A 13542-nucleotide genomic window follows, 5' to 3' on the forward strand; every position below is an offset into this window, starting at 1 on the left:
TTCAGCAGACAGAATGCCAATGCTGCGCTGAGTTCTGGCAATGCAAATTGTCTTTTACGTAGGTCCAAATGCAAAGAATATCTGGAGTTAAGTATAACCATCCCACTCACATACAGCTATGTCACTGGTTTTTACCATAAGCTATGGATACCAAGAACTCAAATTTCAGCTTGCAAGTAACTTTAAATACCTTGAGAAAGGGGATGGTGTGGCTGGTTTAGCTGTGCTAAGCTCAGCCTGCAGTTCAAGGGAGCTGTGACACAGACAGCAATGCAACCTACACAAAGCTGTCAAGCCCAGGAGCTGCTTGAAGCAAGGTTGTCAGAGGGGCTGGGAAGCATATGCTGTGGGGAGCAGCCTGCTGTTCCTCTGCTGCACTTCCAGGGCACCCTGTCTGGGCTGCAGCTATTGGAATATTTTTACTTGCTGTTCAAACAATGCTACCAGATCATTTGGGCTTAAAGTATCATTATTAAACGTCTGAATCACAGAAGATATTCACTACACTGGATGTCAGATAGACTAGAAAAGCAAGGATCAGCAACCTCCTACCCCTCAGCACCTTTATCCTGATTTTAACATACCTTTACAAGGTCCTTTACAACATCCATTTTGTTGAGCAGGAGACAAACCACTATAAACCTTGCATAGTAACGCAGCTTCTTAACCACTAATTCAGGCCTAAACACAACAACAAAAACACCACAGCCAAATTTGAGATTAATGTAGAAGAGAGGCAGGTAGCAGGGGTAAGGGACAGGAGGAGTTTAAGACCAGAGAAAGGCTGAACACTTGCAGAGTAAGAGTTCTGACTGAACTCATGTGGTGATGAATAGAGGTTTAGTTAAAATTGAGTACAGCGACATAAAAAATAATTTAAGAAGGCCACAGCCTCCTCCTTCTCCACCATCTCCTTACGAGACAAGGGCAAGGGAGTCAGATGTCATGGCTGGCTCTTCAAACCTTGCTCTACTGCAGTACGAGCTGATGTTCCCCTGAAAAGCCTGGTAAGAATCAAATAGATTCCTCTGCTTTGGCCCCACTGACCCATCTTCCAGACACAGCATTCTGGGTTGTAGCACTGAAACTGCTCAGGATTCAAAGTGACAAAACTTTGGGGCTAATGGCTTTCTATCCATTACAAGGATACAATTTCTATCCAGGACAAGGTAACAATATTCTTCCAGTCATACTGCAAAGCTCTTATTTATCCTGAAATTTTCAATCATGGCAGGAGGATTAAAAGAAACTTCCTTCAACAACATGGAATTTATCCCAGTTATGCTCCTACAGTTTATAGCTCTTTGTTGCTTCCATCCACCTTTCTAGCCTTGAAAAAACAAGGGCCTCCATTCAGACATACCTGTCTTCTTTGTTGACTTGGGAGTAGTACGACCTCTGCCTAATTGCTGAGTAGAAGGAGAAAGCCTCATTGAGATAGCTGGTTTCGGAGGTGCGTAAGCTGCAGGGGAACAATGGCATCAGCTCACTGCCTCAGAGGGAAAGCCATGCCAAACCCTCCCTTCCTGCCCCCTCAACCTTCCTGTGCATCCATGGCAAAACTCCCTCCAACATCATACGAAAGCCAGACTCCCATTCTGGGAAGACACATGTCAGAGCTTGGATGCCCTTTCAGATAATAATCAAAGCTGCCCATCTTGCACCCACATGTGATGGGCTCGCTGAACAGTTTAAAGGAGCATTAAGCTCCCAAACTCTTCCCAAATCACACTCTTCCACAACAGTCCAATGCAGCATGCATGGAAGATAGCTCGGAGGCAGAAGCGAAGTCCTTGGGCAGCACCAGTGTGACCAGCAATGTGGCACCAGGCTCTCAGGGGCCTTTCCCTGCAGCACCCCATGCAGTCCCCAGGGCTCTCAGCCCAAATACTAATTCCTCTTGACTGAGCATCCAAATATTTGGCATGGAGCTGCCACTAACCCTGCATTGCCCACCGAATCCTCTTCTGTGCTTACTTACTAATAATGATAATAGAGCTGTCCAATCTTGGAAGCAATTTCCCCAATTTGCCACCTCTTCAACCCATACCGATTGTCCAATACTTGTCTATGTCGCAAGAGAGAAAAGAAAGATTAAAAGGCATTCCCAAATTTTCCAGAATATCCCACCACACAAGACAAAGAGACATTGCAGGGCCAAATTCAGTTTCCATTAGTGGTGCAGCGCTGCCAGCAGCAGCCCTTCACAGAGCCAACAGCACACACCCCCACAACAAGGGCCGTTTATCTTGCATAAACCAGACATAAGTGTGTTGCACAAAACACACACAACAAAAGGTCACAACTTCCCAGGGGAACACTCAGACGATGCAGCCAGAGGAAGGTGTGAAGGATCAGAGCCCACGCTGCAGCAAGAGACTTCACACCATTCCAGATTCTGCTCTGCAGAATCCATCACCTCCTCAGCAAGAAATTAAAGCATCATACACTCAGGTAGAGCAAAAGGATTTGTTAAAAAAGTCACACTGAAAACTCTGCAACATTTTAATTCAATAGACTGTGAGCACTGCAGGAAGCGGCTGTTCCCTCCCTTCATGCTTGAACAACACAGTGAAATCTCAATCTTGGCTGGTGCACTGGGCATACCAGAGATTAAAGCTGCACGTAAACCCACACAATGCATCTGCCCACAACATTCCCTTACCGGTGCTGCTGTTGGAACTTCCAGAGTTTGGTGTAAACATCAAATGTTCGCCCAAAATAGGATTGCCACTGCTTCTGCCCATACTGAGGTAAATCCCTGCAAGAGACAATGACAAAAGCAGAGTTAGGGAGCAGAATCGAGTCAGCCAAACATGAGAGAAACATGTCTCTGTCAAAGTCAGAACAGCTTTGTTCAGGAATCACTTGACATACTTTAGAATTCTGCCTGCACCCAGAACTACAAGAACCATAATTCCTGGAGTATCTCAGAACCTGTTGTTACTGGACCTCTCCAAATAGGAAATGATCATGTGCCTACATGAAAACATCTTACAGTCTTGCTAAAAGAGAAGTAATTTTATGTTTATATGCACAGAAAGATAAATTGGACCCTTAAAATATCATAATAAAGAAAAACCCAAGGGCAAGCAGAATAATCTAAAGGAAATTAGTTCATTTAGATTGATAGTATTTCTTGTTACTCACTAAGGAAATAATCTTTTTCACATGGATAAGGCTGTTTGCTGTGTTTCAGAAACAGAGCCTATGCCATCATAAACAAAACTGCTGCCCCAATGTCACCAGGTCAGGTCAGCATATGGATGCTCACAGTTGACATTCACTGGGTTGTGTTACTTCATCACCACATTTGTCACCCTCTAACTCACAGTCAGTCACATGACACAACCTGACAACTGCTTTTTTCCTGTCAGCCTCCAGTGCTACAAGGTGAGTCAGCCAACCCAGTTCAGTTCTGCTCTCCTATCTCCCCTCAATTTCCGTGCTGTGGTGTATTTCCATCCCAAAACTATGATGTATTCCTAAGGATTTTGGCTTTAAAGGTTTGTGCTCTCAACCCTCACTTCTCCCATCTCCTGGGAGTGACCTGAATCTTGGAACAAATGCAACAGAGGAGACCAAACCCCTGAGTCCCACTCAGCAAACATTCCCTATACATCTACACCAAAGCTCATTCAAAGGAGGTGCACAACTCTACAAGTGGAAGTAGAACAGCTTTTCCAAGACACCATCCTTTTTCAATTGATTCAAGAATGATTTCCGCAGGGAATGCTCTCTCAAATCACTGTGCTGGTTCATGTACACCTTCAGCAGACGGGCAGAAAAGCAGCACAATCCACTTCCAAGCCTGGAGGGTAGAGACCAAGGGAAGCACCACCTTTAGGAAACCTTGCCATGTCCTCTGAAGGAGTCAGAGAAGCAGAGCAGTACACACCATCTCAGAGCAGCGTTCTGGCCTGTTTCTGCTCACTGTAATTGCTTTAACAGCACCCGAGGTAGGAAAGGAAATTAATATTCCTTTGCTCGTCAGCCAACTGTACTTCCCACACAGCTTGAAGGGACCTAGCTCAGCTACTACAAGTGAAATGAATCCCTTACCAGCTACAGCTCCTACCAGCCTGGAAAACCATTCCAGTACTTGCTGCTGATATTCCATGAAGATGCCAAGGAATCTGGGCAGGATTTTACCAAATTAAAAAACAAAAAAAATCCCCTCAAACTTGCAATTAGCTGCTCAAAATCTTAGAGCATATGTTGGTGTAGCGAGGGGTAAACAGGAATATAAACATGTGCTTCAGGCTACCAACATCTTAATTCAAATACAGCTTGATACAAAGACATGCAAATTTAAAGCATTTACTGCAAGGAAAAAATCACCACCTTCTCTTGTTGTAATAGATGTAAATATTTTAGCTAAACAAAAGAAGTTAAGGCACTGTCCGAACACACACCTAAGATACCGTGCAGACTTCGATATAAGCAAGAGGTAGCTTTAATTTAATTAGCACAAGATCCGATATTAAAATTTTGAAAAAGTGAATACAAATACAAAACACTAAAATGGATAATTTAAAAAAAATTATACAAATAAAAGTTCCCTGGCACTAACCTATAGAATGACTGAATTGACAGGTTGACTTGAAGAACCCTACCCACAGTAAAACTGCTTTCTAGGTCAGGTTGCTCAGGACATTTCAGCAAAGGCTTAACATATGGGAGCAAGAAAACACCCTTCTTCAGACACCGAGAAGTAGGTATGGCACAAATCAAGAAACAGGCAGGTAACCATGGGCTGATCATGCTCAGGCATCTATCCCTCATCAGTGAGCTAATTAATATGCTCTCTGTACCTCACCTGTCACCCCCCCATGCCACACCTTCCTCTGCCAAAGCCTAAGCATTCTAACATAATCTAAACATAAAGCCCAGCTCAACCCACTGCACTGCATTAGATTTGAGTATCTGAAAATGAGTGGTGTTTGAAAAAGCCTGTTAGTTCAGTGTCCATGTGTTTGGCCACTGCTGCCCACAGCCGCTGCTGGGTGTCCACACGGATATTCCTCAAGCCCCCTGCTCGCCTAATTGCAGCTGGCATAGCTGCACAATACCATGGATTCCTCAGCTCCCCAGGGAACGGGAAAGATCTCCATGGAAACAGACAGTAGCACTTGTTCTTTTGATAGTATTCTGACATGGCTGTAATAAAACTTCATTTATGGCAATATATTACTGTGGTTTCACCACAGCTTTTCGCAGACAAGAGCTGCCCTTACTGCCATCCCTTTACTGCTCTGTGCTGAACATCATGCATGTTGCTCCCACGTCCCAAGAAATTTTGCCATGAGAAAATGGGTGCAGCTTTTTTAATATGACATGGGGATGTGTATTATTTGGTGAGAAATAGCCCAAAAGAATCCCAAAGCCTCGTATGATTGCAGAGTGGGCTTTTAGCACAGCTTCTCCCACCAAAGGAGACAGGGAATACATGAGCCAGAAGCAATTATACACCCAACTTGAGAACTAAAGACCTAAGTTATAGCAAGACATTTTGCTACTTTCAGATGTACAGAAGATCACCAGAGCAGTAAGGAGAGACAAAGGCAGCAGGTTTTCCTGCAGGGTGTGCCCAGCCCAGGCTGCTGGCTCAGAACCAGTGGTGGGGGACACACATTCTGGCTGGACATCACTGCAGGAGAGATAAAGGGGCAATCAAATGAATCCAAATGCATAGGAGGGACTGGAGATTTGATTTAGGACAGTACAATAGCCTGCAACAACAAGTGGAAGCCATTTCCAATTTCTTGGCATTTAAAACATTCCAAACGGGACGTGAAGACACAAACTCTGATGTTCTAGAATGATGGGTTTCTCACCCTGGGCAGAGCCCGACACCCCCTGGCTGCCCCTTCCTGTCAGGAGTTGTGCAGAGCCAGAAGGTCCCCCTGAGCCTCCTCTTCCCCAGGCTGAGCCCCCCACAGCTCCCTCAGCTGCTCCTGGTGCTCCAGACCCTTCTCCAGCTTTGTTCCCATCTCTGGACACACTCCAGCCCCTCAGCGTCTCTCCTGCCATGAAGGGCCCAGAACAGGACAAGGTGCCTCACCAGTGCCCAGTACAAAGGGACAATCACTTCCCCAGAACAGAGTCATAATGTCTTTTAATTCCCTAAAGTTTCAGGCTTCTTTGTGATACTGAACACATTTAAGCAATTTTTAACATTAAAAAGAAAATAATACCAGTGCCAGTACACCATGACAAACTGCTTCCTTACACCCTCCCTCTTTCCAGCCTTTTCAAGAAAAAAGCAAGTGGGAGTGGGGATAGGGGAGAAGAGAGCCATTGGAACATACTTCATTAACAGTTTATTCTAACTTATAGCCCATGGTACAGCCACTAGAAAGACAAGCCCCCCTGTGTTATCCTAGCAGGCATGGCCACAGGAGATGGTACCACTGCAAGCACGAGCACAAAGTACACTTTCGAGCAGCAACCTTGGCAGACCATCATATGTTTTCCTCAAATGCTGTATTTGGCATCTGTTTTGGGAAGAGAGGAAGGAAATGCTACTGAAACAAAGACGTGGCAGGCTGAGCCCTTGCAATTTTTGGCAGCAGCAACAGCTAAGCAGCTGCCAACACAGCTATAGGCTCAGCTCCCTGTAGCTGAAGTGCCCAGAGGAGGTTTTGGGAAGGAAATCATTGCTCTCCTCTCCCTCCCCCATCACTTCTTTTCCATGAAACGTGGTAGAGACAAGAGAATGGCAAAAAACATACAGCAGCAAAGGCCATCATCATCTTCAAAACAGAAGGTGTCAGGCATGCATCAAATGCACTTATTATGCTGGAGAAAAAAGCAAGCAAGTGGACTAAGAATTGGGATGCTTGCCAAGACATTTCCAGGTGAACAAGCACTAACAGAGGAGATACCTAAGAATAATAATGTTGCTTTATCCTGTCATTACGCCCATGGGAATCACAGGTGTTAGAGGTGAAATGGTGGTCAAGTGTAAGAAGTAACCGTGCCAGGTTACAGGGGCATATTCCTGTTCTGGAATGTTCCCATTTTCACACAGCAGAACTGGCTGCTTAAGCCCATCTCTCTATTTTTATTGGCCACACTTCATCCAAAGGTATTTTCCATTTTCTTTTCACTTAGCTGGACAAGAAGGTTTCTTTCTGGAAAAGTACTATGGATATACTGAGAAACTCCATCTCTCATCTCGAAATCTGATACAAGCACTACCTCCCTCCACAGCCAAAGGAGAGACAGAATGGCTGGAGGTTCTATGTCACCTCTCTGATCTGAACTGGAGCAGCCCACAGCCACACATGAACTGTGTTCACTTGTACTCTTCAGTGATTTGGGCCAAAATTTCAAGCAAAATCTATCAGAAAGCCAGTGGAATGCCATATACAGTCCTGGAAACCCTGGTCTCAAGATCTCAGTCCTTTTGCTTTAGACTGTCTTTCATGAGGACTCAAATGCAATTACCAAGAACTCCTTGTCTCTACTGCCCATTTGCCATTCAGATTTTGGAGCATGAACTGTTTGTTTTGGCTTTGGTAATCAACTTCTAAAGCACATGAAAGGATTATCAATAGCGGGGGGCGGAGGAATTAAAAGCATCTTTGCTAACCATCTGTGTTAGACTAACAGGGAGCTATAAGGGTCCAAACATACAGCATTACTCAGAGCCCAGTAAGAGGCTGAACTGCCAACCAGATATGAGCTCAAACCCCTTACTTAAGAGACTCTACAGCAAAGCTTAGAAATAAAGCAGCTTTGGATACATGCTGTTTAACTCAGCATATATTGACATAAACAGGATATCCATATTACTGTCCAAACATGTATTCCCCTGCAGACAAACCAAACAGATTTTGTAGTTGTTATTGCAGCTGCTTTGTAGAGAAATGTAGATTTTTACCTTTCTCCACGGTTTAGATTAAGCATTTGTTTCAGCAGACACACACAGGGAATGCTTTGGATGTTTATGTTTATCCTTTTCTACATTTCTTCCCCAAAAATATTCCCTCTCCTCCTTTCCTCCCACCTAGGCCAATCCTTCTCATTCCTTTCTTTTTCCATGGAGACTGTGGCATTGTGAACTTGCATGCTGTTGACTGTACACAGTCACACCTAATCCTTAATTGTGCCATTCAAACACATGTGCCATTCCAGCAACAATTACATCAATTTCATGGAATTTCCAACTTCTACTTTACTATTGACTGGAATTTCTGCTCCTACGGACATTCTTATATACATGGTCCAAAAGTCACCATACAGAGGTGCATTGTTCTCTCTTAAACAAACTTACTGGGTTTGAGTTTGAAATGTTCACTGTACAACTAATTTCAGCATCACACACTGCAGTTTGTGTCCCAAGGCTTTTCTGAAGGAATACTGTCAAAAATCCACTAACCTTAAGCCATTGAAGAGCTGCTTAGATTTATCCAGTAAGTAGCAAAAGTCTGTCACCGTTTTTCTCTCTGCTTGAGGAATATCATCTTCAGCTCCCCCTGATGACATGATTTCTTTTACAGCAAGCTCAGTCCTATGAAGAAGAAAATAGCCATATTACTCAAAAATCAAGGGCTGCTATGAATTGATCCAGACTGAGATGCATGTTCAGTTCCATGGGGATGTAACACAGAGCATGCAGTTCTCCACAGGTTACTCTTCTCAAGACTCATTAAAGAAAAACAGCTGAGAATCATGGGATAAGACTAATTATTGCACAATGCACTAGTTAACAGAGCAAAATTAAAAGTAACAGTGGTACAAGAGTCACAAAATAAAGTAACTCTGAGGACTGTCTTCACAAACACAAAACTGCCAATGAAAGGACTGTAGCACAAACAGCACTTAAGGTTTCACACTTGGACAAAGAAATCCTCTCCAAATTTGCCTTCTACAGAGGTGTTTATCCTGCAGCTGTATTTAGAGAGACCAGCCTCAGTTCTCTTTACATTTCATTTTCTTCTGTAGCTCCTGAAAACCATAGCTCACCAGTTCCTATTGCTAAAACATGGCAAATTTTGTCAGATTGCTAAAAAGTACCCTACCATACTTCCTCTCTGCATCCTCATGACTGTTTAATTCCATGGCTTGCACTGCCCACAATCATACCTGCAAATCCATTTTTATTTCTTATATGAATAAAATGTTATGTTGTACAATAATCACCTGAACAAAAAACTAAGATAATTGTAGTACTGAGTAAGTAAGGGAATATGAAAGCTTACAGAGGCAGAATTGCTTTTAAAAATCTTACTCTAAACATACACAGATACCAAATTATCCTTTTGAGCATCCAAAGATGAGCTATGGATTTTGCAGCAGCAGCAACAACAAAACATCTCTGGAAATGGCTGCTAGGTCTTCAGCTCTGCCATGTTCAGGATTTTTGTGCAAGATAAACACACCTCTAACCAGGCAAATGCAGAGCTTTTACTTCCAGCAGCTTCTCTACCAGTCCTGGTAAGTGCTTCTGTTAAGCAACAAGTTTCCATTTGTGCAGCAGCTCTGTCTGGATGCTATTTGCACAAATAATTACCTACACATCCCAGTCCAAGCCAGGAAATGGCAAAGCTAACTCTTTCCAGCCATCAGGAAGCACCCAGAAGCATCTTTCAGCAACTGTCACAGAAAAATCCTTCACAGTAACCAAAGACGCTTCAGAAATATCTCCCTGAACAAATACTTCATGCCTAACAAATGCAGGAGAAATTGGCAGTTTCCACCCAGCTTTTGGGGTAAGTTAGAGGGCCACCCTGCCAACCAAGCAGTCTCATGATTTCCCAGTTTAGGCAAGATGCAGCCCACATCCACTTGTTTTTACACACTCACATGACAGCACAGCAGAGCACCAATGCAAGGCCATGGGGGCATTGCACAAACCACTTGTTGAAGAGCTCCAGGAAAAGGTAAAAAGTGTTTCCATATTGTCAGGTAACTGCAATATGGGTGCCAGAGTCCAAAACACACCACCCAGATGTCACAAGCTTTGGCATGAGCCTTGCAAGAAGGACAGGAACTTTGTGAATCACCAGCCTCTGTCTGAAACCTCCAAACATTCACATTTACACAGCACACAACAAACAACATCAAATACTTAAAGCACCAACATATGAGATTGAGGTGAACAGTGAGACCTAAAAAAACAGATGTCAGAAGTAGCCAGGAGGAATTTCAGGAGGAGGGACAATACCCCAGGTCCTGTGTGCTCCGCAGCGAGGGTGACCTAAATCCTGCAGCAAGGCCGTGGGTTCTGCACTCCACCGTGGTAGTCCAGGAACTCCAGAGCAGCTTCAGACACATTTGCAAAAATTGAGCTTTCTTAAATTGCACAATATGTTTCATACAGTTTAGATATCAGTCTTTTCATTTCACAGCAGTGAATTTTATTTTAAACAATACTTAAGTTATACTACCCAACAATCCCAACTGCTGCCAGCATAACTTGTGTTAGCCCTGGCACAGGCAAGTAAAACCAACTAGTTCTCATGTGGAATAAGTCCACCAGACCCACTGTGAAGAGGCCATTTATGCAATAAATAAAAGATACATTAGAAAATCCAGAGCCTGCCGATGTGAAAGGTATCAGAAGGCAGGAAAAATACGTGAAGCTGGCTCTTCCAGCTGACAGAAAAAGAAAAAATTAGTTATCTCATGCACTGGTTTTGGCTTATCATGCTCCAGAGGGGTGGTATTTGGTGCTGTACAAAGGAAGAGCTACTATCAGGAGCGGCTCAGGAACGGAGGAGGTGCTCCTGCACTAAGGACTGTGTTGTAATGCAGCAGCAGTACAGACAGGAGGGAGACTTATTATTAGAACAGCAAGTGGGCACAGTAAAGGGAGGAATACAGCTCTTGACATCGCCCTTTCCTCAGGGACTGCTCAGCTCTAAATGAACAATATAAATAAAATGCAACCAGGAGTACATCCACAATGGGGACCTCTCCTTCCCTTTGATGCCAGAAGTTACCACATGGATCTGTGCTCGTCTGTAGACAGACAGTTCTCCCAGTTTTGACAGCCCAGCTATATTCCAGGAATATCCCCTACTTGATTTTTGTTCTGTTTGATGCTTTTTGCTTTCTTTCACGCAAAAGAAACTGTTGGGCTGTTTTGCATGACAATTTTTCTTAAGTAACACATGTTAAAAATTGCTCTCCAGAGTCTGCAAAAGGAGACACTGAAACATTGGTTTAAAAGACTGTTAGAATAAGTAGAAAATGGTGGCTTCCAGTAGAACTTATTATTCTCTCAAAGATTTTGCCAACTCCTCAGGCCATACAAGGCAGAAAACTCATGCCAGCCAAGCAACGCACTCAGTGTGCCAGGTTCTTCCTTACACACTCTCAGAACACACAATTCTAGGTTTGCTTAGCGCTATACATTAATGGAATTTACAAATTCATCCCATTGCAGCACCCAGGGTAGCAGAACTTTACAGACATCCCAGAGGAGGGCAGCTGAACTGGAGCTGAAGCACAGCAGGAGGAAGGCTATGGACAGGGATGGAGGTTTCACAGTGCTGGCCAGTATTTTTAAAGTCAGATGTCACTTACATCACACACGTCTCCACTTCCCTGTGGTTTGCTGTCTTTTGGCTAAGGTTTTCCAGGCTTAGCTGGAAGGGAAAAAGAGTGCTGCAATTAATGGTATGCACTCCCCACTGGCCCTACCCTGGGACTCAGGCCTGCAAGGCAAGGCAGGCTTTGTGAGTGGTGAGGGAACGCTCTGGGCCAGGGAAATCAAGCTAACAATGCAAGTCCAGCATGGATATGTTCAATAAGTGCATTACATCCTCTCAGATTTGTTACTAGCCAGGATCCCTGTACGCTGCCATTCAGCTGCCTGCTGGCAGTGGGTCATCACTTCACACCCGACATGTACAAATCAACTTCATGCACTGAAGGGGCAGCCATGGTGAAACCAGAGGGCTCAGTGGACAGGAGCATGTCTGGGGTCTGTAAGCTCATATATCAGTGAGGACAGGCAGAATCAGGAGCAGTTTCCTGGAACTGCACAGCAGAGCTGGCCAGACGTGGCACCTTGAGCTCCTGACAGAACACTTGTACAACCCATCTGCCTTTTTTTAAGCCATCACTTCTCAGTTATGGAATCTTGACTGGTTTTCAAATGCTTCCCACTCTCTGCTTAGAGGCACAACCGGTAACCAAAAACCAAAAGCAAACACACTTCATTAATCTATCTTGTTGATACAGGATTTTCCCCAAACTAAGATGTTCCTAGAACTGCTCTCTACAGAAACCAGTGGTGGAAAACACATTCCAGTCTATCAGGATTTTAAAGCTGTCAAACCTTGAGTCAGAGACCAGCTCTCTTTCCACTTTTCATCCTGACACATCTCCCACAGCATCACTGCCAAAAGGGGGTGTGACACAAAGCCAGATGGCCAGCTGGTATCTATCTCTTATCTGCAAATTGACAACACAGATGAAACTAAACTCCTGATCATTGATACACAAAGTCTGGAACCATCACGTCTCAAAATCTCTACCAAAAACCAGCCAAACTTACCTTCATCAAGCAGAATGCCTACCTTGGCTCTCTATTTGCCTCTCCTTTCCTTCTGCAGACTGGCACACTCATGTCTCATGTTTTCTTTCAACGCTATACTGCACGTTTTGGGAAAACCATCTGTGTGTTTCCATGTGATCTGCTCAGAGTGCTAGTCCTGACAGATCCTCAGACAACACAAAATGCATTAGTACCCAAATTCATTCTTCTTGCCAGAATATCTAACTCTCCATCAAGAGCCACTGCCCTAAAGTTCCCAAGACACCACTCAGTACTGCCCAAAAAACACTGAAATAAATAAATAGCAATTCCCCCAGACAGGCACCAAAAGCCTCACAGCCTGCTGGAGTCACGAATTCAGAGGGAACGGCAACGAGCAGTAATCCATCAAACCACTTTTTTATAAAATATAGGGGGGAGAAAGGATTTCTTTATTATTCCAAGGTTTTTAGTAAAATTTGGAACCAAACACAGACATTCCTCCCCCCAACCACCGTTCACCTCAGGCCATGTCTGCACTGCAGTGGCTGCAGCTCTTCCAGACATATCCAGCTCCTTTTCCAGCAGCTCGTTAGATGCTGCAGGAGGCACCTGGGAGCAGGCTGAGCTCACACCTGAGCTCCCAGCAAGGCTCAGTCCTGGGGGACAGCAATGCCCAGGGCGAGTCCAGAGAGCAACCAGAGCATTTGTGCCCCAGCTCTGCTCACTGCTGCACGGATATGCACAGGGACTGCACATGGAAAAGGACATGGGCACAGCCCGGGGCTTTGGGGACAGTTTTGTCTGAACACCGCAATGATAAGCAACTTCAACTTCAGAAACAAGTAGCTATTTTATTTAACTGATCACATCAGCCAAATCATGTTTGCTCTGTCTGGATGTTTGTTTACTTCAAAGGGCACTAAGGGTAAATTAATTAGAATTATTATTTTGTATACAAACTACAGTGTGGCTGACAAAATCACCTGCAAATGCAACTAGTTCTAGCAACTACTTCCTATTGGGAATCCTCCAAGGAACTGGTTTTC

General features: G+C 44.2%; 1 protein-coding gene across 1 annotated transcript in view; it reads right to left on the reverse strand.

Annotated features, from left to right (window-relative positions):
• The window catches only part of SCAI (suppressor of cancer cell invasion), a 37959-nt gene that overhangs the window by 17937 nt on the left and 6480 nt on the right, over positions 1–13542 (reverse strand). Inside the window, exons 3-8 of the mRNA XM_085076675.1 lie at positions 11539–11600; positions 8387–8518; positions 2666–2761; positions 1982–2068; positions 1364–1462; positions 585–681 (exon numbers count right to left, since the gene is read on the reverse strand). Of these exons, the coding sequence (XP_084932801.1) occupies positions 585–681; positions 1364–1462; positions 1982–2068; positions 2666–2761; positions 8387–8518; positions 11539–11600 (573 nt within the window). The remainder of the gene's footprint in view (positions 1–584; positions 682–1363; positions 1463–1981; positions 2069–2665; positions 2762–8386; positions 8519–11538; positions 11601–13542) is intronic.

The sequence above is a fragment of the Lichenostomus cassidix genome, chromosome 17 (genome assembly GCF_008360975.1).
Source record: "Lichenostomus cassidix isolate B80296 chromosome 17, HeHo_3.0, whole genome shotgun sequence".
NCBI lineage: Eukaryota > Metazoa > Chordata > Aves > Passeriformes > Meliphagidae > Lichenostomus > Lichenostomus cassidix.